General features: G+C 41.8%; 1 protein-coding gene across 1 annotated transcript; it reads left to right on the top strand.

The window, feature by feature from the left end:
• Nucleotides 1-368: 368 nt before the first annotated feature.
• Nucleotides 369-24,565, top strand: atp1b3b (ATPase Na+/K+ transporting subunit beta 3b). Its single transcript, XM_024276719.2, has 7 exons — nucleotides 369-782; nucleotides 4,398-4,526; nucleotides 13,096-13,194; nucleotides 15,343-15,536; nucleotides 18,967-19,017; nucleotides 19,100-19,186; nucleotides 21,461-24,565. Exons 1-7 carry the CDS (start codon nucleotides 506-508, stop codon nucleotides 21,626-21,628), a joined length of 1,005 nt encoding a protein of 334 aa, XP_024132487.1. The 5' UTR covers nucleotides 369-505; the 3' UTR covers nucleotides 21,629-24,565.
• The last annotated feature ends 2,166 nt before the right edge of the window (nucleotides 24,566-26,731 follow it).

Genomic DNA, 26,731 nt, shown 5'->3' with positions numbered 1-26,731 from the left:
CCACGTCTGTGGTCACCATGAAGGGCGGGAAACCTCCATTCTATAATCACTCACATTCTTCTGTCTCCTCCTCCTGTGTTCCTGAGGAGAGTGACGTCAGCACTTGGCCCACGTGACCAGCGTGTCTGACATGATTGTGTAACCTGAGTTTAAGTGAAAGGAAAGAAAAGTTCTTCATTCAGCAGATCAGATCAGAGCAGATCCGCTAATGATCCTGATGGTTGATCTGATTCCTGCGAACACGTGATCATATGTGCGTGTTTGCGCGGGTCCGTGGTCCTCCTCATCTTCCTCACGTCACGTGGGTTCATTTGGACTAAATGTCTTCAACCGTTTCCTCCCATCCGACTGCCTTCAGAAAGCCACTCCATCACCACTGCGCATGCGCCCCTCTCTGCAGCACTGGCTTTGCGCAGACATGTGCGTGTGTGCGTGCGTGTGATCAAACAGCCCTACAGCTGCGCTCGTGCTTGTTAGTTCGGTTCCGTTCATCAGCAGCATCAGCATGTCGACCTGCGCTCCGGTCCAGAACCACGAACCGGCGGAGGAGGGCAAACAGGGGGAGGAGGAGAAGGAGAAGGAGAAGGAGAAGGAGGAGATGAAGGAGCCGCAAAGCGAAGAGCGCGCGGAGGAGAAGACCGAGAAGGAGCAGAAGAAAGAGGAGAAGAAGGAGCCGGGAAAAAAGGAGAAGGGGAAGGAGGACGAGCTGCAGGGATCCTGGAAGGATTTCTTCTACAATCCCAGAACCGGAGAGGTTCTGGGCCGAACCGCCAGCAGCTGGGGTAAGATCTCTCGGCTCAGTTCGGGCCGATCCGGGTTCGATCTTAGCAGAATGACCAGAACCCAGCTGGGTCATTTAGGAGGAAGTTCGATTGCAGACGGCCTCTGATCACTGCGGCCAAGCCAGCTGTCGTACGAATTTGTGTGGTCAAGTCAGCCGTTCCTAAATTTTTGGTGCGCTCGTATTCTCAACACTACGGAACCTGAGCAAACACGGCTAGAATCCATTTCCGGTTTCAAAATAAATGAAACATTTTGACTGATGAAGAAGAGACGCTGCTGGGATCCATGTACAAGTAGGCCTAGTTTAGTTTTTAGTTTATTGTCTGTTTAGTTATCTGTTTTAATTTTTTCTTACATCATGTAGACAAAAAACAAATCTTAACATGTCTACATGTTGTAAGAAAAATGTAAAACAGACAACTAAACAGACAATAAACTAAAAACTAAACTACTTGTACATGGATGCCAGCAGCGTCTCTTCTTCTTTTTCAGTCAAAATGTTTCATTTATTTTGAAAACCGGAAATGGATTCTAGCCGTGGTTGCTCAGGTTCCGTAGTGTTGAGAATACGAGCGCACCAAAAATTTAGGAATGGCTGACTTGACCACACAAATTCGTACGACAGCTGGCTTGACCGCGGTCTCTGATTAGATGATCAATAACCAGAGACGGCTTCATAGGACATGAAAACAAAAAGCAGAAATAAGATTTAAATAAAGAAGACCATGAAGCCTGATCCCATCAGGATCAGCTGGTCCATGGAGTTGCCATCTCCTGACCAAGTGGCCGTGGGTTCAGATCCCAATCTGTGAAGCACGTGACCTTTGGTTGCTCAAGATAAAGGTGTCATAACTCTTTAACAGCTGAGGCGTTGTTGGTGACACTCAAAAATAAAATCGTTGAGGAAACTTCTCAACCGTTAACCGGATCAATATAATCTCAGCAGATTCTAAAGGTTTCTGAAGGTGTTGAAGTCCAAGTTTGATCTGTTTTCAAAGTGTTCTCAAACGTCTTGATTTATTATTAAGTCGTTTTCAGCCAAAATCTAAAAACTGTTGTTTTCTAGGACCTAGTTTCTGCAGAGCGGCATACAGCCCATTATTACAACACAGTTCGGCATGAAGTCGCTTCTTTCAGCCTAGCATAGTCATCCTGTTGGGCTAGAAGCCCAAGTTTATCATTAATCAATTCAGTGACTTAGAGGGACTTGAGGAAATTGACCTAATATTTTGTAACTCACATTTAATGACATCATAGTTTTGCTTCACTCGACAGAACCTGGACGTACTCAGGGTTGGCGATGTAACGGGTCACGGATAATCTGTGATCCGTATGGATCACTATCCACAGTTCGGCTCACACGTGTATCAAGTATCACCCCCTCGCCGCTACGTACCTCTGTCTTTGTTTTAACAAGTGTCAAAGTTGCTTCTTGACGGTTATCCAAAAGTCTGTTAACCTGAAGCTCCCGACGCGAGTGGGCGGAACTTTAGTCAAAAAACGTTTTAGAAACTCCTCATAAAGGACGTGGATACAGAGAGATACAATTGATTTATTCTGAGGCGCTGAATAAGAATATCGGTTCATGTCTTCATGTCTGGGTTCAGATCTCTTTACCTGGAAATGCGAGCATGGCAGTGCCTCACCTGCACATGTACAACAGATAATTATAATTATTTGAAATATTCAAATATTCCAACAGCTAGTTTAAAAAACACAATTAGTATAAAAATAATGAACATTTAATTTTAACTCTTTCAATTAAGATTTTATTTGGAGCGGGTGGGGAGGGGGGCCCATATTCATCATTCTTTTATATCCATTTTAGTAAGTTTCACCTCCATCTTAGTAGGTTACATCTCCTGTAAATGTAATCAGAATTACATGTTTAAAATAATTTTGTTTATGTTCAAAGTTTCATCTGTGCTTTGTATGCCTTGTACTCAGCATATTTGACAAATAATAGCCTACTACTACTACTACTACTACTACTACTACTAAGTTCAAGGATCTATGAGTGGATATTTATGCTTTGATGTACTTTATATTTGTTTTCTCAATTATGTTTTAAAGCTTTTCGAAATAATAGTTTTAGGCTTTTACATTATTGATTTTTTTTTTTTCATTGATCCAAAAAACGATCAGAACCATGATCCTAAAACCGTGACAGGATCTGAACCTTGACCCTATAACTGCGAAAGGATCTGAACCATGACCCTAAAACCGTGACACGATCTGAACTGTGGCCCTAAAACCGTGACAGGATCATAACCGTGACCCTATAACCGTGACAGGATCTGAACTGTGACCCTAAAACCGTGACAGGATCTGAACCGTGACCCTAAAACCGTGACAGGATCCGAACCGTGAAGCTATAACCGTGACAGGATCCGAACCGTGAAGCTATAACCGTGACAGGATCTGAACCGTGACCCTTTAACTGTTACAGGATCATAACCGTCACCCTAAAACCGTGACAGGATTTGAACCGTGACCCTATAACTGTGACAGGATTTGAACTGTGACCCTTTAACCGTGACAGGATCTGAACCGTGACCCTAAAAATGTGACAGGATCTGAACCGTGACCCTTTAACCGTGACAGGATCTGAACCGTGACCCTAAAACCGTGACAGGATCTGAACCTTGACCCTTTAACTGTTACAGGATCATAACCGTGACCCTAAAAATGTGACAGGATCTGAACCGTGACCCTTTAACCGTGACAGGATCTGAACCGTGACCCTAAAAATGTGACAGGATCTGAACCATGACCCTAAAACCGTGACAGGATCATAACCGTGACCCTTTAACCGTGACAGGATCTGAACCATGACCCTAAAACCGTGACAGGATCATAACCGTGACCCTATAACCGTGACAGGATCTGAACCGTGACCCTAAAACTTTATTTGTAGCACATTTCATGTACAGAGACAGTCCAAAGTGCTTTACATAGAACAACAAAAGAAAAAATCCAAAGAAATAGTAAAAATGTGATCATTAAAATGAAATTAAAAGAAAGTAAAAAGATTTTAATTTAAAACAAGCATAGATAAAAGTGCGGACGTAAACTTCTGAATACATATTAATCAAACTGAGAACAGGTGAGTCTTTAACCTGGATTTAAATACACTGAGTGTTTCAGCAGATCTAAGGTTTTCTGGAAGTCTGTTCCAGATCTGTGGTGCATAGAAGCTGAATGCAGCTTCTCCATGTTTAGTTCTGATTCTGGGAACTGATAAAAGACCAGATCCTGATGAGCGGAGAGGTCTGGCTATCCCTCATCAAATTTTAAATCTTTTATTCCTTCTCAGATTTGGTCTAGCTTGCAGTCTTACTGGTTTTGTTTGTGGTGTTATTGTTAAGTGCTCCTCGGCTAGTCAAGCTTCTGCTCACCTGTAACGTTCATACCTGGCATCAAATCATTTCAACTGCATCTGGAACTGATATCAAATGTTTTCAAGTCTACCATCAGGTAATTATTCATGGATTCATTGTTGCACCCCCTAGTGGCAGCGGATTCATCTCAAAGGTCTTTAACTAAATGATTTGGTTGAGAAAATAATTAACTTATGTTCCATTCTTCAAACTAACGTGAAGTCTTTCCTTCAGGTCTCATTCTGCTCTTCTACTTCATCTTCTATGGCTTTCTGGCGGGAATGTTTTCTCTGACCATATGGGTGATGTTACAGACGCTGGATGAAAATGTTCCTCGACATCAGGACAGAGTTGCTGACCCAGGTATTATCCCTTCATTCACAGAGGAACATATTTGAATAGCAAAGTGCATTGAACTCTGTAATTCAAATAGTCACATTCCTCACAGTGTTGGAAGATGCAGGGTAATTATGTGATCAAAACAATAAAGTATAATTTACTGACCTTTAAAGCTGTTCTACACACAGTATTTCTATGAAATTGTACAGGAATCTATAAAACAGTCTGTTCTTATTCTCTGGATGTCAACAAATCTTTGCTAATTTACAGAGTCTGCACCCCACATACACTCCTGACATTTATCATTTTAAATAATTATGAATGATTAAATAATAACTATTCATTATTATTTAATAATTATTGAATACTAATGATGAATTATTAAATAATATAAATATTAAATGATAACAATTGAATGGATTTCTCTGTGCTTTTCCAGATGCGGAAAGCGTTTACATTTTGTATCTATTATTCATTCATACTTGATGATGGTAGACTACTGCTGGTGCCACAGCTGCCCCGGGGCAGACTGACAGAGGCGTGGCTGACACTACGCGACTACGACCCCTCTGACCATCACCGAACTGGAGGCAGAGGGGTGAAGTGTGTTGCCTAAGGACACAATGGTGATTGGCTGAAGGGAAGGGGGATCGAACCGCTGATCCTTCAATCCTCTGCTGCCCCAACTATAGTCCTTATATTTCCTCCTAGAAAAGCCAACTTTCTGAGTGACACTTCAATGTGGGCCACATATGGTTTGCCTTTGGGCTGAATTGGTGGGTCTCAGGTGGGTTTGTCTACGTGTTCCATGGTGGCCTCACCTGGGTTTGCCCACACTGACTTAGTCGGGGACTAAGTGGTCTGGTTCCCATAGGCAAACCACCTACTCAGTGGACAGCGTAGCGAGCTGCAGTCTACAAAAGTGGAGACTCCCTGTCACCTTCCAACTACAGGCCCACTAGTATTATTTCCACGGTGTCTAAAGTCATAGAGAAACTTATCGCCCAACAAATTATTTCACATCTCAACAACCCATCCTTTTCTCTCCATCCCATGCAGTTTGGTTTCAGAGCTCAGCACGCCACTGAGACAGAGAACTGCTTCTTTACTGAAAATATAAGAAACCAAATAGTCAAAGGTGGTGGCTGTGTTTCTCGACTTGAAAAAAGCCTTTGACACCATAAATCATTAAAAACTACTAACTAAACTGCTCAAGTTCAATTTTTTGGCTAACACAATAAAATTGATTGAATCATAGTTATCAATCAGATCTCAGTCAGTTAGAATAAAAGTTTATCATTCCTCTCTGCTCCCTATATCCACAGGCGTCCCACAAGGTTCTATTCTGGGCCTTTAACTCTTTTCTTTGTATATAAATGACCTCCCTTCAGCTTGTTCCAATGTTTTCTGCCAGATGTATGCCGATGACACGGTTATCTATACACATGGGGACAGCAGGTCTCCAGTGGCTGATACACTCACAGAGTCATTGGGGCAATGTTTTTCTCCAAAACAACACGTTTTTGTGGTGGGAGAAAAAAATACAAGTTGTCTCTGAATTTGAGTTTCTTGGAGTTTTAATTGATTCCAGACATTTAGGTCACAAATTAGAAAAGTTTAAAACCATGTTAAATTCTATTTAGCCAATTTTAAGTTCATCTGGTCACTTCTCTCATTACAAGCACCTAAAATGTTCACACACGCCATGATCTTCTCTCAAATAACATAAAACACAAAAATTCATAGAGACAGACAATCAAAATGCTGGATAAAAAACACTGTGGTATCATCACTGTACCATTTTAAAGAAATATAAACTGTGGAATTGGGAAAATGTAATTTATTCAAACCTCTGTCTAACCTATATAATAATTAATGGTCAATTGTCACCTCCACTAAACCAGTTTGTCAAAATACGATCTACCTCTCAGAGAGTGACACGAGGGGTACTCGTGGAGACTGCATTGTTCCTCGACGGAGAAGTGCCTTCGATCAGAGTGCCTTTTCTATAACAGCTGCACAGCAGTGGAACTCCGTCCCTTCCAGCATTAGCCCTGTAAAGCCTGAACCATTAAAGAATTGACAGAAAATTCCAATTCTTTGAACTTGGAGCCTTTATTGGTCCCTCTGAACAAACAAACAAAAAAAAATATAATATGATTATTTATATATGACTTTCAATTTGTATCATATTTGATACATCAGGTCACAGAGCTCAAATATTCATTTCTTCCCGAACTAATAAAAAGATGGCAAGACCCAAACAAATACAACAATTTGAAGTTAAAAGCATGAAAAGGGTTACCATATTGCAGCAATGAAAAAATAATCAATGGAACTGGCTGGGTGGAAGTCTGAACCCTATTTATTTTGCGTGGTGGTAGGCCTGAAAACAGTTTCTCCCTTGTTCAGGCAAAGATGTACTCTGCATTTCTGACAGTAAAAGTGGGTAAAGTGGCCTGTGCATTGCTTGCATCTCTGTTTGGTTTCCCATGTTGGGTAATGTTCAAGGTCATCCTTTCTCACATCAGAGGGAACCTCAGTGGTTTTTCTCTTGCGGGGAGTGGTTGGCACTGTTTCTGGAGAGGACAGAGGTCTACCACACTTTTTGACCTTTCCTACGCTTGTGAGGGCTGTACCCACAGAAGCTTGAAATCTTCGCAGGGGCGTGGGCTTCTGACTGGGCTGCAGTTTCTCCAGGTCTGTAGCGGATCAATGCATGGATTATTACCACTGTCACAGTGTGCCACCAAATGTAAATGTACCACCCTCTGGGTCTGTAACTGAATTTGTACAATGGAGACAGCATGTCAAGAAGGTCAACACCTCCCATGAATCTGTTGTATGTGTCAATAATGGCTGGTCTGGGAATCATTATGTAGGTTTTGGCTTTTCGATCCCAACGCCTCACATTGCCCAGTGGTTCCTCCATAATCATTTCCATCAATAATATCATCCGTATATTTTATATTTCACCTATAATATTTTTATCCATAATTTCCATCTATAATCATGTTCAGAAAATCTTCCACACTGTATTTTTTTGACATCTAAATTTTTTTTGTGAAAGCAGTAATCAAAAGGAAACTATAAGTAATTTTATCATGACCACACCAAACTAGTCATCAATCATCATAATACAGTAAGATGCAAATGTAGTTTTTTTACACTAACTATACCAAGCTATGTAATTTAAAAATAAAAAAGGACTTTAGATTGCTTGATGTTATATATCATTGGAAGATGGCGGCGCGCGTAGGTGCAGCGGCTCTCGGCTCCCGATTCAGTGCCACGTTTTCTATATTTTTTCTTTACTTTTCTATTGTATTTTTGTCTTTTTGCGCTGCGTATCCCCACTACACTCGGCAGATGCTTTTGGATATCGGTAATCAACAACATTCCGTCGTTTCCAGCGACTTTCACTACAAGCATAGCATTCCAAGCTACATAGCGAGACCACCGGGCTCTCCTTGGATTGTTGTCGGGACTGGCAGGCGACGCAGACGGAGGAGGGAGAGGAAGCAGAAGCGAGGCTGCCGGTCTGGCGTCGTGCTAAAGCTAAAGAAACAGCCACACAAGCCACCGCTACCGAGCCTGTTCCTCTCAAATTCCAGATCCCTGGTACACAAAATGGACCATCTGAGACTACAGCTGGTAGGAAATCGGCACGTAAACAACTGCTGCGCGCTGAGCATCACAGAAACCTGGCTTCACCTGGACATTCCCGATGGTAGCATGCAGCTCGAGGGCCGCACTCTGCTTCGCGGAGACAGAACGCAGGACTCCGGTAAGAGCAGAGGAGGGGGGCTCTGTGTTTACGTGCATCATAACTGGTGTACCAACGGGACGATTATCGACCAACACTGTTCCCCTGATGTGGAGTACATGTCCGTTAGATGTCGGCCCTTTTTTCTACCGAGAGAACTGACTGTTGTGATCATCACGGCCGTGTACATCCCGCCGGACGCTAACGTAAACACCGCGCTCTCGCCTGCTGAACGCCGTTAACAAACAACAGCGGGCTCACCCCAACGGCGTTCATATTATCGCGGGAGACTTTAATAAGGCCAACTTAAAGGCAGTTCTCCCTAAGTTTTACCAGCATGTGAAGTGTTCTACAAGGGGGGAGAACACTTTGGATCACGTTTACAGCTACATCAAGCATGCTTACAAAGCCACACCCCTCCCCCACCTCGGACAATCAGACCATCTTTCCCTCCTGCTCTTCCCGGCCTACACCCCCCGCAGACGCCAGTCAAGGCCCACCACAAAGACCATCACAACGTGGCCCAATGATGCTCTGCCCATGCTGCAGGACTGCTTCCTGGAAACGGACTGGAATTTATTCCACCAACAAGAGCTGGAGTCACTCACAGGAACAGTGCTGGACTACATACAGTTCTGCATTGGGAATGTGACGGTGGACAAAACAGTTCGGGTTTTCCCCAACCAGAAACCCTGGATGACCAGCCAAGTCTGCACACTCCTCAGAGCACGCAACACCGCCTTCAGGTCAGGAGACAGAGCACTATACAGTGCTGCTCGTGCTGACCTGAGAAGAGGAATCAAAAAAGCCAAAGCAGACCACAGGATGCGTATAGAGTCCAACCTCTCTAGTAACAACTCTCGGGAGGTCTGGCGAGGCATCCATGACATCACCAACTTCAGAGGATGTGAGGTGTCCACAGCAACACCAGATGCTGCCCAAGCAGAGGAGCTGAACCGCTTCTTTGCTCGCTATGGACTCCCACAACAACACCCCTCTGCTCCAGCACCACCCCCAACCCCACCACCCCCCAGCACACCTCCACTCACTGTGCAGGAGCACAACGTCAGACGGGTGCTCCAAACAGTGAACCCAAAGAAGGCTGCTGGTCCCGACGGAGTACCAGGCAAAGTGCTTCAGGCGTGTGCCCACCAGCTCGCCCCCACCTTCACAAAGATCTTCAACCTCTCCCTGGCCCAGGCAGAGATCCCATCCTGTCTGAAATCTGCAACAATAATCCCAGTTCCAAAGAAGTCTCCGACCACCAGCCTCAATGACTACCGTCCAGTGGCCCTCACCCCGGTGATAATGAAGTGTTTTGAACGGCTCGTCCTTCAACACATCAAAGATCATCTCCCCACGGACCTGGACCCTCATCAGTTTGCATACCGAGCAAACAGATCCACTGAGGACGCCATCGCTGTAGCTCTTCACTCCACACTGAGCCACCTGGAGCAGCAGCAGAGCTACGCTCGGATGCTCTTTGTGGATTACAGTTCAGCCTTCAACACAATAATCCCGGACAGACTCTGTGAGAAACTGGTCACTCTTGGCATCCCTCCCCCCACATGCAACTGGATCAACAACTTCCTCTCAGACCGCTCACAGGCTGTGAGACTCGGCCCCCACCTCTCCTCCACCTGCACACTCAGCATCGGCTCTCCTCAGGGCTGTGTGCTGAGCCCTCTGCTGTACTGCCTCTACACCTACGACTGCAGTCCAGCCCACCACAATAACCGGATCATAAAATTCGCTGATGACACCACAGTGGTTGGACTCATCTCCAGAGGGGAGGAGTCTGCCTACAGGGAGGAGGTCCTGAAGCTGGCAACCTGGTCTTCAGAGAACAACCTCACTCTGAACACCAAGAAGACCAGGGAAGTCATCATCGACTTCAGGAAGCACAGCCCTGACCCCGCCCCCCTCCACATCAATGGTGAGCTTGTGGAGAGGGTCCACACCATCAGGTTCCTCGGCGTCCTCATCTCAGACGACCTCTCTTGGACAGCCAACATCACAGCTGTCATCAAAAAGGCTCAGCAGCGTCTGCACTTCCTGAGGGTCCTCAGGAAGAACCGCCTCTGCACCAACCTGCTGCTGACCTTCTACCAGTCATCCATCCAGAGCCTGCTCACATACTGCATCACAGTTTGGTTCGGCAGCTGCACCGTCGCAGACAAGGAGAGGCTCCAGAGAGTGGTAGACACAGCTCAGAAGATCATTGGATGCCCCCTCCCCACCCTGACTGACATCTACTCTGCACGCTGCCTCAGCAGAGCTCAAAACATTATGAAGGACAGTTCACACCCCGGTTCGGACTTGTTTGCCCTGATGCCCTCTGGAAGGCGCTACAGAGGCATCAAAACAAAAACAGACTGAAAAACAGCTTCTTTCCAAAAGCAGTATCTATGTTAAACTCCAACTCACACAGATAACTGCTCATCACACTGTACAGTACATGTTCATATATTTATATACTGCTTATGTACATATGCATATGTAAATCTGTAAATCTGGTTATTTAAATGCTCGCTTTTTTGCACATCCATAATGTACATATATGCTCAAAGGCTTATATGGCACAGTTCATTGTATATATTTTTCTACATATATTTTATACTTTATATCGTATTTTTTATATTATGTTCTGTATTTTTTATGCCACTTGCACTGAAACGGTTGCTGCAATTTCATTGTCCTTGTGATAATGACAATAAAGGTCTATCTATCTGTCTATCTATCTATATGATGCATGAAATACAATAAAATGACAGTTGACTGATTTAGGCTTACATGAACTTAAACCCCTGCTCTATCAAATTTGATACGGCATTTTCAACATGGATTTACTAATATATAGTTTCTGAAATTTTCATATTTTTCACCCTGCATCAACTTGGTAACTGTTCCTATTGATGATTTAGTACAAATTTTAATGTTTTTCTTACCATAAGCTTTTCAAATTTATCAAAGTTCTTCTTCAAAAATCGCAAGTGTCCAACTCCTGAAACATGGCAGCCTTGTAGTGCCACTGGAGAGCCCTCCAACGAATTAATTGCTGCCCTCTGGTGGATTATCTGTGCACTGCATGTGTCTGATTGTATACATCTGGTTTTTCAGGTAAAAAAATGCCACACTACTCTTGTGGAGGGCTGACAAACTCATGTATCAAATATGATACGTTTGGCGTAATAGGGTTAGAGAAGTCAGAATATACAGTCATTTTAAAAGGTACCTAAAAAACTGGCTCGTAACATAACAAACTTGTCAAAATTAATTGTTTTATTTCAGCTGTACATTTGATCACATTTTTGTATCATTTTTATTTATTTTATTTGTGCATTTCATTAATGTTTATATGTACTCTGTTTTACAGTTTTGAGAAAAATGTCTGTTTCGCTACGCTCCAAAAACCACCTCCTCTAAGAGCAAAAACTTTTTTTTGAAAAATGCGAGTTTTTTCCAAATTGTGGTGTTTCCTTTAGGAGAATTTTATTATCCAAATTCCAATTTGCGAAATTTCAGAGTTAATGGAAACACGACTATAGATGCGCCGTTGTTTATGTCAGACAGTGGTCAGCATGGACCCGAGGAGTGTGTTACTTATTACCCCGGTACAGGTGCTTTTTACTTGCTTTTTTTTCTCAACCTGAATTACTGCTTCTTGTCGAGGAGCAAAGGAGAAGAAGCGCTTTGCAGTCGGCTATTTTACACCAAATATCCCTTCCTCCTCCTCTTCGAAGGCATGTCCCTTGAGAAAGACGGCGTCGGAGAACTTTGAGCTGGAAGTTGTCCTCCTGGACGAAATGACGACACAAAAAGGAGTGCTCTGATTGGATACATTTACACTTTTAGGAAAACACTGAAAATACTGTTCTGGCAAGCTCATAACCGCGTCCAAGAGCGCAAGTATGCAGGGATGTGTGGATGGAATTATTTTTAAAACGATCATGTATGGACGCAACACTTTTTATAAAACGGAGGTCAGGAAATATTTGTAGAAATACCGTGTGTACATGGCCTTGGGCAAGCGTCTTCCCTGTCCATTTTTAAAACTAGACTGAAGACTCATTTTTATAGCCAAGCTTTTACTAGCACATGAGATGTTGTTCTGAGTTTACATTCAACTTTTATTGTATGTTTTTACCCTCAGTGTTTTTTTTATCATGTTCTTACCTTAATGCTGTTGTTTATTTTGTTTTTATCTTTTTATTCACTTATTCATTACATTTGTTCTATTATGTTTTTAGCTTCTAATGTTCAGCGCTTTTTTTCAATTTCACATTGTGTTAAAGCACTTTATAAATAAAGCTGATGATGATGATGAACATTAAGTCATTGTGACAGTGATTTAAAAATGAATGTTAACAGCATAATTATGTTATTTTAAATGGCATTAATACAAACTCTAAATATTAAAAATACAGTGTCCCTCGCTGTATCATGGTTCACCTTTTGCCGTTTCTGAGAATTAGATAATTTTTTTACAGAAATTTTGCCTTTTTTTTGTAACTGTTGTGTACATCTCGTTAATCTCATCTGTGTCACGTCTTCTGCACAGAATGTGTTCAGTTTGCCTCTTCAATCACCATCACATATTTGCTTTCATTCTATAATCCTGGACCCCTTTTCTATAAAGGTTTGAACTTTGAGAGAAAAGTGTGAAAGAGTTCATGTCTGTCAGAGAAATGTGGATAAAGTGTTCAGTGAGAAGTTTTACTGCTTTAAACTTCTGTAATTCTACTACACGTATTTCACAGTGATGTTTTTAGAACATACATATATTTTTAAATGTGTCTGTTTTAATTCTGATTCTGTTTGTTTCAGGTCTGGTGATTCGTCCACATGCCACTGAAATTACCTACAACCGGACTGACCCGTTAAACTACCAGCAATACATCCAACAGCTGCATGACCTGCTGCAGCGTGAGTACGGCAGAGACACATTCTACATTTGTTTAGCTCCTCATTGATCTGATTGATGATAATAATCATAAAATCATGCTTTCTCTTTATTGAAAAGAACACATTCCAAATGTTCACCTGCATTTCATACTCTGCATCTGTCTTAGCTGGGCTGCATGTCTGCTGCTTGTGCATATTAGATTAGATTAGATTAGAAATGGTTTATTTCAAGCAATCAAAAGAAAAAAGTAAATTCTTGTGCAATCCAATCACTCGTCAGAAGTTTGCATCCATAAAGACATGTCAAACACAAGATAACTAGATATTAAGAGATTGCTTGAAAGGGAGTGGGAGGAAGCGAACTTGTATAATCTCACTCCGGCTCAACCATACAATTTCTTTAAGTGTATTATCATTATCCGGTTCATAACTTAAGATCACATATTTATATCTTTCCAACATAAATTCAGGTTAGTATGAATCCTGAAGTAACAATAAATCGTATTACTATGTAAGTAGATATATCACTATTTCAGACTTTGTCATTACATATGCAGATTTATTATCCAAATTCAGACAAAATGTGCAGATTATTTTACATTAGAAACGAATCATTATTATAAATCAAACATCGAACACCAACAAAAATATATATGCATGCAGATTATTTTCCATTGAAAGAGTCATTAATGTAAAGCAACTATCATAGGAATGTATACTGATTTTTTTCCCCTTTTTTTAAAATAAAAAAAATCATTAAAATAAATCAGGTAACACAAATTTAAAAAATGCACAGATCATTTTAATTAGAAGAGTTGTTAAAGTATTTTCAATTGTAAAGTCATTAACGTGAATCAAGTATCAATAATTAAAAGCCCTGCGTGTGTTGACTCTGCTCAGTGCCGTGTGGACATCAGTGGGGCAGAGTGAGAGGTATGGCGTCAAATTTCCGCCAAAAGCCTCCCACGGGCTCGTAATAAACGTTCCACGGGCACAATTCTACCTCCATGAGCGCTCCTGTATCCCTGTGCTACGCCCGTGGAAGCATTTCTGTGCCTGTGTAACAGCTCCTACGCGTGTGCGTGAAATAAACAAGCCCCCAAAACCCGGAAATGCCAACCTGTGTGTGATTGGTTATGAATGAATGAATGAAAGAAATGGTTTATTTCAAGCAATCAGGAATAATACAGGAAAAAAAAAACATCACATTGAATACATCTAGATCGCTTGAAAGGGAGTGGGAGGAAGCAAATTTATATAATCCCACCCCGGCTCAACTGTACCATTTTCTCTACATGAATGATCAATCTCCGGGTCAGGACTTAATATAAAATATGTATACACTACAATAACAGATTCAAGTTATAAAAGATAATTAATATCATTAATTTCCCCACCGTGGGACGAAAAAAGGACTATCTTATCAATGATGTAATCAAATTCCAAAAGAGGGGGGTTTAGAGAGAAAAAAAGTCAATATGCCATAGGGTTGTTTCTGGCTCCCTCCATGAATTACGACCTTAATGCCGTGGGAGAGTTGATTGCTTAATTGATCTCATCTACAGTGGTGGACAAAAGTGTTGGTACCCCTCAGTTAAAGAAGGACAAACCCACAATTCTCACTGAAATCACTTGAAACATACAAAAGTAACAATACATAAAATTTTTTTGAAAATTAAATAATCAAAATCAGCCATCACTTTTGAATTGTTGATTAACATAATTATTTAAAAAACAAACTAATGAAACAGGCCTGGACAAAAATGATGGTACCTCAATGAAAGATTGAAAACTATTTGACCAGAGTGACATGATTAACTCAGGTGTGTCCTTTAATTGACATCACAGGTGTTTTATTTATTGTTACTTTTGTAAGTTTTGAGTGATTTCAGTGAGAATTGTGGGTTTGTCCTTCTTTAACTGAGGGGTACCAACACTTTTGTCCATGTCTGTACCTGGACCAAATCCCTCTGGTTGGGTTTCCCATGCAAGACAAGTGTTGTCTGACAAGCTAGACTAACGATTCTAATGCACCTTTTGGATACTGTAAAATCATCATATGTGCCAGATTTTTGCATTCAATAGATTATTATTTTTAAATGTTTAGCTTTGCAATCAAAAGTAAAAAAAGAAATAATTCAAAGATAAATTCTCTGTGTTTCACTGCAGAATACAATGACAGCATACAGGAGAGGAACGACCTCTGTCTGGTGGGTGAATACACGGACCAGGACCAGGAGCAGGGCTCCATCAAGAAGGTCTGCCAGTTCAAACGCAGCATCTTGCGCCAGTGCTCTGGTCTGCCGGACACCAGCTTTGGTTATGCAGAAGGAAAGCCCTGCATCATTGTCAAAATGAACCGGGTCAGAACTCTTTACTGCAATCAACACAAACTCCTGTTGTCAGAACTTTACAGAAACCCTTAAGATTCTCATTTATTTATTTATTTTTTTTAACTTGTCCTGTCCAACAGCTGAGCCAACAGATGTGGGCTGAGAGCTTCTTGTGTTGGGCAGATTTTACTGTCACAACAGGGATTTATTGAGTATAAACCCCTGTTGTATTTAATGCTAAACTTTATTTATATTGATTCAATTCAATTCAATTCAATTCAATTTTATTTATATAGCCCAAAATCACAAAGAGATTTGCCTCATTGGGCTTCAAAATATAAACAATTGTTAAAAACTAAACAGACTACATAAACTGGTTATCCCTGCCCTTAGACCCTCCCTCGCGGTAAGGAAAAACTCCTAAAAAACCTGAGTCAGGAAAAAAGAAGAAACCTTAGGGATTCCCACATGAAGGAGAGATCCTATCCCAGGACGGACAGGAGATACCAGAACAGTTAAAGAAAGATTAGCTTCTACAACTATGTATCTAGAAGAGTTCATTCAGATGGAGCTGAGGGACGAGTGATGATGAAGTCCATAGTCAAGACGAAGCAGAAGTGCAGTCCACGACCAGGAGCAGGAGGACAGACGACCCAGCAGGAATCACTCTCACTCAGAGATGCAGGATGGTGTCGGGGGCGTGGTCCACGGCCAAGAGTGGGAGCGTGGGCGATCCACCGGGGATCTGAAATCTCTCCCGCTCCCCAGAGGAGAGTGGGAAAGAAGAACAACATGTGAATGGAACTGCACCAACAAAAGCATGGAGAACTAAATACAATAAATAATAAAGAGTAGAAGAGAGGAGAAGTAGATGAGAATAGAGAACAGAACCCCAGAGCTGATCTGAATAATAACCATGATAGAAATCTAAATTTATATTTAAACGCATCAATATTAATTTATTAATCTAGCCTCACAAGGACCACAGGAGAGGGAATATTCTCTGATTACTGGCTAGCCTGGCAGAACGCCTGTCCAAAGAGGAATGTTTTAAGGCTAGTTTTGAAGGTAGAAACTGTGCTGGCCTCTCTGACATGAGCTGGGAGCTTATTCCATAGATTATGTTGTTCCTTTTTTTTTGTTGGACCGGATGGAAACAAAGAAGAGGGAGGTTGGGGGGGTAAAAGAGGGGGGGTTAGGGAAAAAAGAAGATGGTAACAGAGGTAACATCATAAAACATCCAGGTCTAAATAGCAATCAGGAATGGGCGGGGCCTGTCTACACACACACTCAGTAGTTATACACATACCTGTTGGCTAAAATAGTCTTTACATTTATAGTAGTCAAAACAAGTAGTCAATACACAATACGACTGCAGCTCACGCACACTTAATCGTACAAACAGATACCAATAAAGCTTTTCTTTCTGTGACACATACTATTAGTGCGAAGGTGAGCTGACACCTGTGTTCGGGTGAGTCATATGTTTTGCTGATGTGGATGATGATGGAATGTACAAAGGGGGAGAGAACCCGGCCACCCCCACGCCAAGGCCCCCCACCGGGGCAGCAGCAGCAGTCCTGACCCCCCAACACTCGCCACAGAGCCGCGGAGAGAACCCGCCCGCCGGGCAATCCCACCAAACATCCAGACTAGGGCACGCGGGGCCCGCGCAGAGGTCCCCCACACCCAAGAGCAGGAAGGCACAGGAACACAGAGAGTACAGGCCCCAGCCCAGCCAGAGGAGTAGCCCCTCCACCGTGGCAGGAGGGCCGATGTGAGGCCCCACCCCTGGAGAGCCCCCCTACGCCAGAGGAGCAGTCCACCACCACCCAGGAACGCTGAGCATCCCCCCGCTCCACCCCAGGTACAGGTCAGGGCCCCCCAAGGGTGAACCGCTTCCGTGCCCCAGACGCCCACCCGTCCCCGCCGTGGAAGGTCCGGGGGGGAGTCGGGAGGGTCCGTCCACTCCCGCCCAGTAGAGAGACACCCAAGAGAAACGAGGGTCCCAGAGGAGTGAAGCAACAAGGCCCGATCAGCCACACCCACTGATAGAGTTTTTGGAGAGGACTAGTTCTCGAGAGCAAGGACCGGAACACGCACCACTGAGACCTGGACACAAGATTCTCATTTAAGACCAGTTTGTTTTGTTAAGCTTATGCAGAATCCCTTTAAACTGGCATGGTCCTAACAAGCTGTCACTGAAATGAATGTATACCATTTCTGTCAGAAAGACGCACTCATCAGCTATATGTAACTGCTGTGGTAGGTAGTCACGGCTGACTTTAGGATGAGGAGAATCCAAGTGTGAGGTTAGGCTAGAAAATAAAAGAAACAACTATTGTAAAATACAATCATGGCCAGAGTAAATCATCTAACCGACGTGTGCTCAATCCCACTAGATGTTAGCTGATGGACTGGCAGATCCAGTAAGGTGAGTGAGGATGGGTTAAGGTTGTGTTAGGAGTGCCTGCGGGTAATCCTGCACTTCTGCGGAGAATGAAAACACTATCTGGAAAAGTCCAGAGGGCATTAATGGCAGAATAAAAACCAGAAGACTGGGGCAGAGGGACCGTTCCAACCGTATTCAAAACAAAATATTTATGTTGCAAAAATGGATTCAAGAAAAGTCAAATGCCAATTTAACAATGGAATAAAATAATAATGAAACCTTGTTTGTAAAAACACAATTTCCGATATTAAAAAAAAAGCTTTTAACTGTAGCCAAAGTTGAAATTGTTGAAAAGTCTAATTTGGTGATTGGTCAAACCATGTTGGTCCCACATCATGATCTGCAGCTCCAGTAATGTTTCCATCAGTTATGGGTTGGGGGTGTGAAAGGGGTGGGGGTATTGTGGGAAGTTCTGGAGATGGGGGCTCTATTTTAATTTTCATGCTTGTTTTTATCTTATTTACACCATTTTTTTATCTTTTTTTTGTGGAAAGCACTTTGTGTTTTTTTTAATGAAAAGTGCTATAAAAATAAAGATTGATTTGATAATGATAAGAGTCACAGAGGCTACTGCCCCCCCTCCCACCACCACCCCTCTGATTGGATTTTCACATTGTGGGTGGAGTCAGCTGTGTTACCCTTTAAGGAATTTGTTTTCAGTTTTTTGCATCTCAGAGTTCATTTTCGGGATTTTTCAGTCTTAAAAAAGCACCAGTACTCCATGACTGACAGCTTGTAAAACAGTCTCACTTCTGAAGGTGCTTTTGTCGTTCTCACCTGCTCAGGTATTGATGCTTTCTGTTGTCTTCTATCTGTCATTGAAAGGGATTGGGTTACATATTTCCAGTGAACAGACTTCATGTTTGGTCATTAAAGTGGACTCTGAGGCTCATGATCAATGTTCACAGTCAAATGTAACTATGACTTATTGCTGTGACTGAGATGCAGTTTCTCTGAGTCAGCACAAGTGTAAGAATGAGACGCATCAAGTAAACTGTGTGTCTGCAGGTGATTGGACTGAAGCCTGTAGGAGATCCTTACATTAACTGCACTGCCAAGGTAACTCTTCTCACAATAATCCTGTGCAGCTGGAAAACTGACAAATGCTTAACGTTTCAGTGTCATGTCTTTCTTCTATCAGAGGGACTCTCCACTTCAGATGCAGTACTTTCCTCCTGAGGGTCGTCTGGATAAAATGTTCTTTCCGTACTATGGCAAGAAATCGCATGTGAGTAATAACTAGCAAGTTGACCCGAACCAAGCTCAGTTTCTATTTGGCTATTTTAGGGGGAGCAGATCTCAAAACTCTGACATTTTTGTCTGAAATTATTGTTTTTATCTTCAGTTCTGATTATTTCATTTATAGCTGACAGATTGACACCACCATAGTTCACTTTAAAGCTTCACCCTCTTAAAAGTTACAGAAAATCAATCACTGCTCACAGACGGACACTTCTTTTTACCCACGTCGGACAGAAACTCAATGTCCCTGGAAAAGCAGATCTCTCAGAACCAAGAGGGTCCAGGGTTTTTACTGCTGAGTCAGTCCAAATGATGAACAGAACCAGAAATAAAAAAAGGCTTTAAGAGGCAGAATTATGGAACTAACCCCCCCTAAATGTCAACACTAATCCTAACCCAACCTGGTCCTAACATTAACTCGAACTTTTACTTTATGAATAATCTCAGAGCAGAATTAATAAATGACTGCCTCAGTCCAGATGACATCAGTACAAAAATAGTTCAATCTTTAAAGTCTGGAAAAATGATTAAAAAAAAAAAAAAAAATTTGCATTTCTTCCAGTAGTCGTTATTCCTTCAGTCCAGCAGCTGTGGAGCAGAACATGGAGATGGTCGTGTTCATCATGAGGTCAAACGATGGCAGCAGAAAGGCCTTTAAGTCTGGTTCAGACCATGGGGTGAACAGGCATAAACGGGTTTGGGTGGCACCGCCCCAGTTTAAGATCCATCTAGATCATCAGTCTCAAACTCCATTTATCTGGGAGCCGCTGGAGGCGGAGTCTGGTTGAGGCTGGGCCGCATCAGGATTTCAACAAGAAAAGCACTGATAAAACATTCCAATGTTCTCAGGTATCTTTATTCTTAACACAAGGTACGTAATTAAATAAATAAATTTAAAAACTGAATAAAAAAAAATCAATCATTAATAAATAAATAAAATAATAACAATGACCATACAACAGATACAGACGACTGAATCTCTGAGAAAAGCCAGAATTCATCACTACTATGGAGGGAAACAAGTAAAGACTTGTTTCTACTTTGTCTCAAAGTTTTGGTAGTATTTAAAAAAATATAAAAAATAACAAAATAAATATTAATAAAACAGATTATTTAGAAGTTTTTAAAAATATTCTTTAATGATAAAGGTACAATATTTTGAGGAGATATACCTTTAACTTGAGCAAATTAACTAATGAAACCGATAACATTTGCAGCAGAAAGTTGGGGGGGGGGGTTAAGAGAAAATACCTGATAAACTCTGGACTAGAGAAAACTATTTTTATTCAGTTTCAAATGTCTGTATTAACAGCTCCTCCTTCATTTCTGAGCTCAGAGCAGCGCGCTCACTGAGATTCTGCTCACGTGCGCATCTCTCACGCACACAGAAGTATTCAGTCTCTCGCGCGAGGACTTTTCTGCTAGTGGAGGAGGAAAAAGCGCTCGCGAGGGTCTGAATTGTCCGCCAGGAATGCTTGATAGGCTCGCAGAGATGTCTTATTGTTCGTGGAGTTTTTGACATAAATATAACGCCATAACTGGAGGAATGAGTGAATGAATGAGGGAGGTACTGGACAGCCCGCCGATGTCCCGCCTCCAGAGCCATATAGCCCACTGTGATTGGTTCGTTCAGCTCTGCACAAGACAAGTGTCCTTCATTTCAGTCTTGCGAGCCGCACTAACATTAATCTTTCATATGAATACTGGCGCCGCAAATTATCATCCTGGGGGCCGCAGATGGCCTGCGGGCCGCAAGTTTGAGACCCCTGATCTAGAGAAAACGAGATCTATGCACTAAAATCCCAGATACTAATCCAGAACTCAGAGCAAACAGGAAGTCAGTGCACAGCACAAAACTGCTGTCCTACCTGTCAGTGCTGCTGAGCTCAAGCCTCTTAAGTTCTCCGTTTCTGAGTCGTCTAAATCCAAACGTTTGAACTCCAGCTCTGTCATCAGCAACTCTGAACCCACAACAATGTTTTTCTTTTGGGAGATTACCCAGAGTGCCTTACATGCTCTGAAAGACTGTGGCTTATGCAACATGCAACTGCAAGTCTTTCTTTTAAAAACAGTAGCACCTTGCCTGCTGTGGTCACTGTTACATGTTTGTTTTCATCACTTTGCTTTTTGTCATATATTTCTATTTTTACTGCTGTTTTCTACCAGTCAGTTTGAGTCCAGCCTCTTCAACCAAGGCTGTTTTTCTGTGCTGCTGCTCTCTGCAGCAGAACTGCCCTCTGAACAGAACCTGTATTTGCAGCCTGACTACGTCCAGCCTCTGGTTGCTGTGAAGCTTCTCCTAACTAAAGATGACTACAACATTGACCAGACTGTGGAGTGTAAGGTGGAAGGCTCTCACCTGCGCAACAACGACGACCGTGACAAGTACCTGGGTCGTGTCACTTTCCGGGTCAAAGTGTTGCAGTAATGGGATGGAAAGCTTCAGCTGGGTAACACTGGAATAAACTTTCAGGAAATTTTGGGGTGGACCTGATTTGATCCCATTGTCTGGACCTTATTCTGATGTTTTTCTAATATGAACGAGTCTGGAACTGTGACAAAGTCTCTCAGTCCTTCAGACCTCATCCTGATCCAAACCTGGTCTATAATGAAACCAGAAACTGGTGCTTTGTTCAATGATGAAATACAGAGAAAAACTTGTGTCCAGACAGTCCAAGCAGATCAGCTCCACTCAGAAAACATGTAAAGTAGAAGCACACTTTGAGTTTTCATATATTAGATGTAATAAAAAAGTGATACGACCCCCCCACCTTGTGTATAAAGGGGCAGCACAGGACCAACTCTCAATTATAGATCCAGTCCAGTCAGGCTGATGACCCAGAACACCTGGCTTTACTCAAGGAGGATATAGTGATCTGAAGGGAAGGTTTTCATGTGGTCCAAGTGAAACACCTCCCTGGGGGACAGAAAGCTGTTAAACCTGTCATTTTAAAGCTATTTTACAATGATTATGTTTCCTTAATCCTTGTAAACATGCTCTTTTGGATAAAAAAAAAAAAAAAGAAAAAAAAAGAATAATAATAAAAATATTGAGTGCCAAAATTGTGTTGAAGAAATAAACAGCTTCAAGTTTCTCTGCACATCGTGTTTTTAATGTTTTTAGAAGGTGATAGAAATAGTAGTTGAACAAATCCTCCAGATAACTGTCATGTTTCACCGTTTCATAGCACAAAGTCTGTCTTGGGAGACAGAGACTGAATATGAACAACAGTTTTTCTTAGAAGCACACTTGAGGATCAAGAGTTTTTCAATTGTTACAGCTGCAATAACAGTGAGGTCATACATGTGTGTTAACTGACCATCTATAGGAGGGGTGAGCTCCACCCCCACCCCCCGCGCTACACTGTTCAACTTGAGATAAGAAGAGAAAAGATGGAGATCCCATATTCATAAATACTAAGACGATCAACAGGTTTTATGACACATTGTCAAAGTAAAGACACTACAGGTACGCTGAAAGCACACGTGCACCACAGTAATAAAATACTTGAATAAAAAGGATTGCTGTTGTGGTCCACAGCAATAAAAAAAGGTCAGCTTGAACAAAGTCTAGCTTTCTGTCCTCTCTTAGTGTCAGTGCTAGAAAATGAAAGTTTAAAAGTTTACTTAAATTAAGGTCCTGATACTGTGCTGCCCCCCCTCCTCTATTTTGTGATAAAAATGCAAAGTTTGTCTTGTCTGCACAATGCACTATATTAATTTGTATTTAGATTTATCAGATACCCACTAGGCACAGGATGTCTATTAGATACCTAACATCCATTATTGTAGATTTCTGCAGGTCATCTCTGACAGCTCTATTAGAGGTCTACCAATAGTGTTCTGAAATATATCTATGTCAAGAGGTTTTCTACACATCTACCTGTAGACATCTGATCTAAGAATATTTTAGATATCTATTTTAGAACTTGTTTCAAACATTTCCTCGGTCAAAAAATAAACTCCAATTTTACATCCATTCATTTATCTTTAGAACTCACTGAATGCCTTTGGGGTCACAGCTTTGCTGGCTCCAATCCAGCTAGTGTTTAGGTTGAAGTGCACTCTAATATGGTCAGTTTGTCACAGAAACACACAGGAGCAACTTTGAAACAGCTGCTAATCTACGAAACATTTCATTGAACTGTGGGAGGAAGGAGGAGAAAATCCACACCTGTAAAGGGAGAACATCCAACCTCACGCAGGAAGGGCCCACCAGGGATTTGAACCGTGTTCTCTCTGTAAGGGGAAAGAGCTAACCACTACACCACTGAGCAGCCTTCTGTTCAAAGACAACCAGGGATCACAAAGTTCTACGTTCCACGAAGCAGCAAACATTTCCATTGAAATGCTGGCTTAAATGTCTCAGAAACTGTCATAAAAACAACAATCCAATAAAAATATTTCTGTTTAGGTTTTTAACTCCTCATATAATTGAACAAAATTTTGATTAAAAAAAAATCTTTTGCTGATTATCATTAGAGTGATCTTAAAGCTCATTTTTTGATCCTCTGGTGCACAACAGTGTCTAGTTGCTGTTCAGAGCCAAAGCTTTAACAGTAAGACTTGAATTTATTTGTAGAATAGGACAAAAAGTGGACACAACACCAATGATGTCATGTTTATATTTGATGGTGAAAAGAGAAAAGGGATGACTGCACACCAACATCACAGTGATTGAAATCTTTGACTTAACTTTTCTATTTTATATCTTGTAAATGTTTAAAAAGGTTCTCTAACAGAGGACTAAAAGTATCCAAAGGTAGATGTGAAGGAGACATTTATGTACAGAATTCTATTGGTAGACATCTAATAGAGTAACATGTCCAGAAGACATCAACAGTGGATGTCTCTTAGTTATCTGATAGACATCTATTATCTATATATCTATCAGATAACTAATAGAAATCATGTGTCAGGTAAAAACTACCCAAATTGTTTGTTTACAATGTGCAAGGCATGATGGAACAGTGACGCAATAACTGTGGAAAAGTTGTCTGCTAGAGATCTACACTGATATGAATAGATGTCTATCAGATGTATATCACATACATGATATTATATCACTGTAATGTCATACTATAAATATTACAGCTGTAAGCCATGATTTAGATAATGAATACCTGTCTGTGCATAGTGGGTATTTCATGAAGAGGTTTATTTTCTGTGATTCTGTGTGATGCTTTCATTTGTGTTGTTTTACCAAATATCTAATGGAAAACTATCCAGCTTTCTATGTCTATTCATAATGGATCAAAAATGCTCCTTTATCTTTCATCTTCAAAAGAAGTGGTGGCGTTCACTCTGTTTTAAATACAATTTTAAAGCTGTGATTTTAAAAGAACATTGTTGACATCTCAATGAACTTTGTCTTCTTTGTATGTTTTGTTGTTTCAGTTCTGCCTGTGACAGTGTTTTTGGTCAAAGTCTTTAGTCATCTCTGAGACACAGTAATCTGATTTTTAAAGTGAAAAAGACCTACGAGGCTCCTGACTGGAAAGTCGTAACCCTTCCGCTCTCCTTGGCTTGTTTATGTTAAAAGTGGGGTCATCTGGGCCCCACAAGACAGTGCGCTGAACTTTTTTTTATCATTGATTTTTGAGTTTCACTGATGTCCATGGAAGACTTAAAATCCTGTCCACCTTTGTCCACATTTGTAACAGAAGGAATCACACATCAATATGTGGTTAGAGTCATCTGGACTCCAAAGAGAGCGGAAGGGTTTTAAAGACAGTTGGGTCAATTTACAGCAATGGAGTATGGTAATGAATGAATAAATGAATGAATGAATTCATTCATTCATTCATCTTTTTGTCCGCTTTTTCCGTTTCGGGATCGCGGAGATGCCGGAGCCTAACCCGGTTACTGATGGGCGAAGGCAGGGTTTACCCTGGTGTTACATCCCATCCCAGAGGGAGGGAGAAAAAAGGTAACATAAAAAGATTATTTTAGCCGTGAGTGAGGTAAGACACCCGTTTATTGGAGAACAGATGCGGGTGTACACAAACATGAAACAAAACGAGTAAATGGAAACAACTTAAAGTCTCAGGCACTACTCAGTTTTCATTAAACAAAATACATCCCAAAATGTACAACAAAAGTAGTATCACAACCTCAAAAACCAGAGGGACACAAAACCAGAAAAAATTACCAAGATAAGCAACTAGGAAAACACTTATAGTAATAGGATGAACGAAGAAGGAACAAAGAAGGACCAAAAGAAGGAACACCAGGCTTTTACACAGGCTTCTAAAGCGGGACTGTGAACGTGTAATAGCGCATGCTGGGTACAGCTTGCGCTCTGAACGGTTCTGTGATGCATAGCCGTGAACATTTGAGATGGGTTTTTGTAGAACTTCGAGATGTGGCACGACTTTACCGCCGGCTACACCATTTCCTAGCAGAATGGCCACCCCTTTAATGGGTAGTGCAGGACAAACTGCCATTGGAAAGACACCAGATATTAGCTCAGATTTTAGATGGACACGGTGCACGGGGCGAGGAGAGTACTTCATGCCAATTCCACAAAGTATGGAATCATAACCACAATAAGAATGATCTGAGAAGTCCAGCGTATTTGCTAAAATCACAGTCTGCGAACCACCTGTATCTCTCAACATACGCACAGGCTGTTCGTCCACACTCTCACCGTTCAACGAGACAGACCCTTCCATCATGAACGGTTCAAAGCAGGAGTCGGGAGTTTCCTCGCATTTAACTGGCGGAGGATGAATCGCGCCGACACCCTTTGGGTTAGAAGGAGAAGGGTTCTGAGGACCATGTACATTTTTATTTTTCAGGTGCAGAAAGTCAGCAATCACATGTCCAGGTTTGTGGCAATAGAAACACTCCCGCGTTTCTTTGAGTGCGTGTGTTTTGTTACGAGCTGGCTACAGTACAGCTGTAGCTCTCGGGTGGTTGGTTGAAGCAGGGAAGGATGTTTTGTGGGTCAAGGTGTACTCATCAGCCAGCACTGCTGCTGAGGTGATAGTGTTAACTTTTTGTTCATTTAAATAAATATGGTAAACACGGTCAGGTAAACTTATTTTGAACTCCTCTAACAGGATTAGTTCATGGAGTTAAATGAAATCATCCACTTTGGATGCTGTGCACCAACGAAAAAAACAAATTTTTCCTGAGCAAACTCCACATGAGTTTCTGACAAAGTTTTTCTCTGCTGTCGGAACTTCTGGCGGTAGGCTTCAGGCACTAGCTCATAGGCCTGCAAAACAGCCGATTTAACCTTATCGTAATTTAGGCTATCCTCAAGAGGGAGCGCTGCTACAACCTCTTGGGCTTTTCCACTCATTCTGCAGTGGAGCAGTAAAGGCCAAACATCACGGGGCAACTTCAACGTGCCAGTAATACGCTCAAAGGAGCCAAAATACGATTCAACTTCATTTTCCCGAAGTGCGGGCACAAGTGGAATTAATTTACCCACGTCCAGCAGACCAGCGGGGGATCCGGGGAAAGGGGGGTTTGCGCTGTCAATGGAAGAAACTGGGAGATGAGCTTTCGCCTCCAACTCCAG

This window comes from Oryzias melastigma, linkage group LG13 (genome assembly GCF_002922805.2).
Source record: "Oryzias melastigma strain HK-1 linkage group LG13, ASM292280v2, whole genome shotgun sequence".
Taxonomy (NCBI): Eukaryota; Metazoa; Chordata; class Actinopteri; order Beloniformes; family Adrianichthyidae; genus Oryzias; species Oryzias melastigma.
The sequence above is the reverse complement of the archived record's forward strand: the minus strand, read 5'-3'. Positions and strand labels throughout refer to the sequence as shown.

What these genes read in the sequence shown, in the direction of transcription:
- atp1b3b (XM_024276719.2), top strand. Translation starts at nt 506, where the DNA reads ATGTCGACCTGCGCTCCGGTCCAGAACCACGAACCGGCGGAGGAGGGC. An exon ending in GGACAGAGTTGCTGACCCAG is followed by an intron (nt 4,527 to 13,095) that starts GTATTATCCCTT and finishes TGTTTGTTTCAG; the next exon opens with GTCTGGTGATTCGTCCACAT. An exon ending in GCTGCATGACCTGCTGCAGC is followed by an intron (nt 13,195 to 15,342) that starts GTGAGTACGGCA and finishes GTTTCACTGCAG; the next exon opens with AATACAATGACAGCATACAG.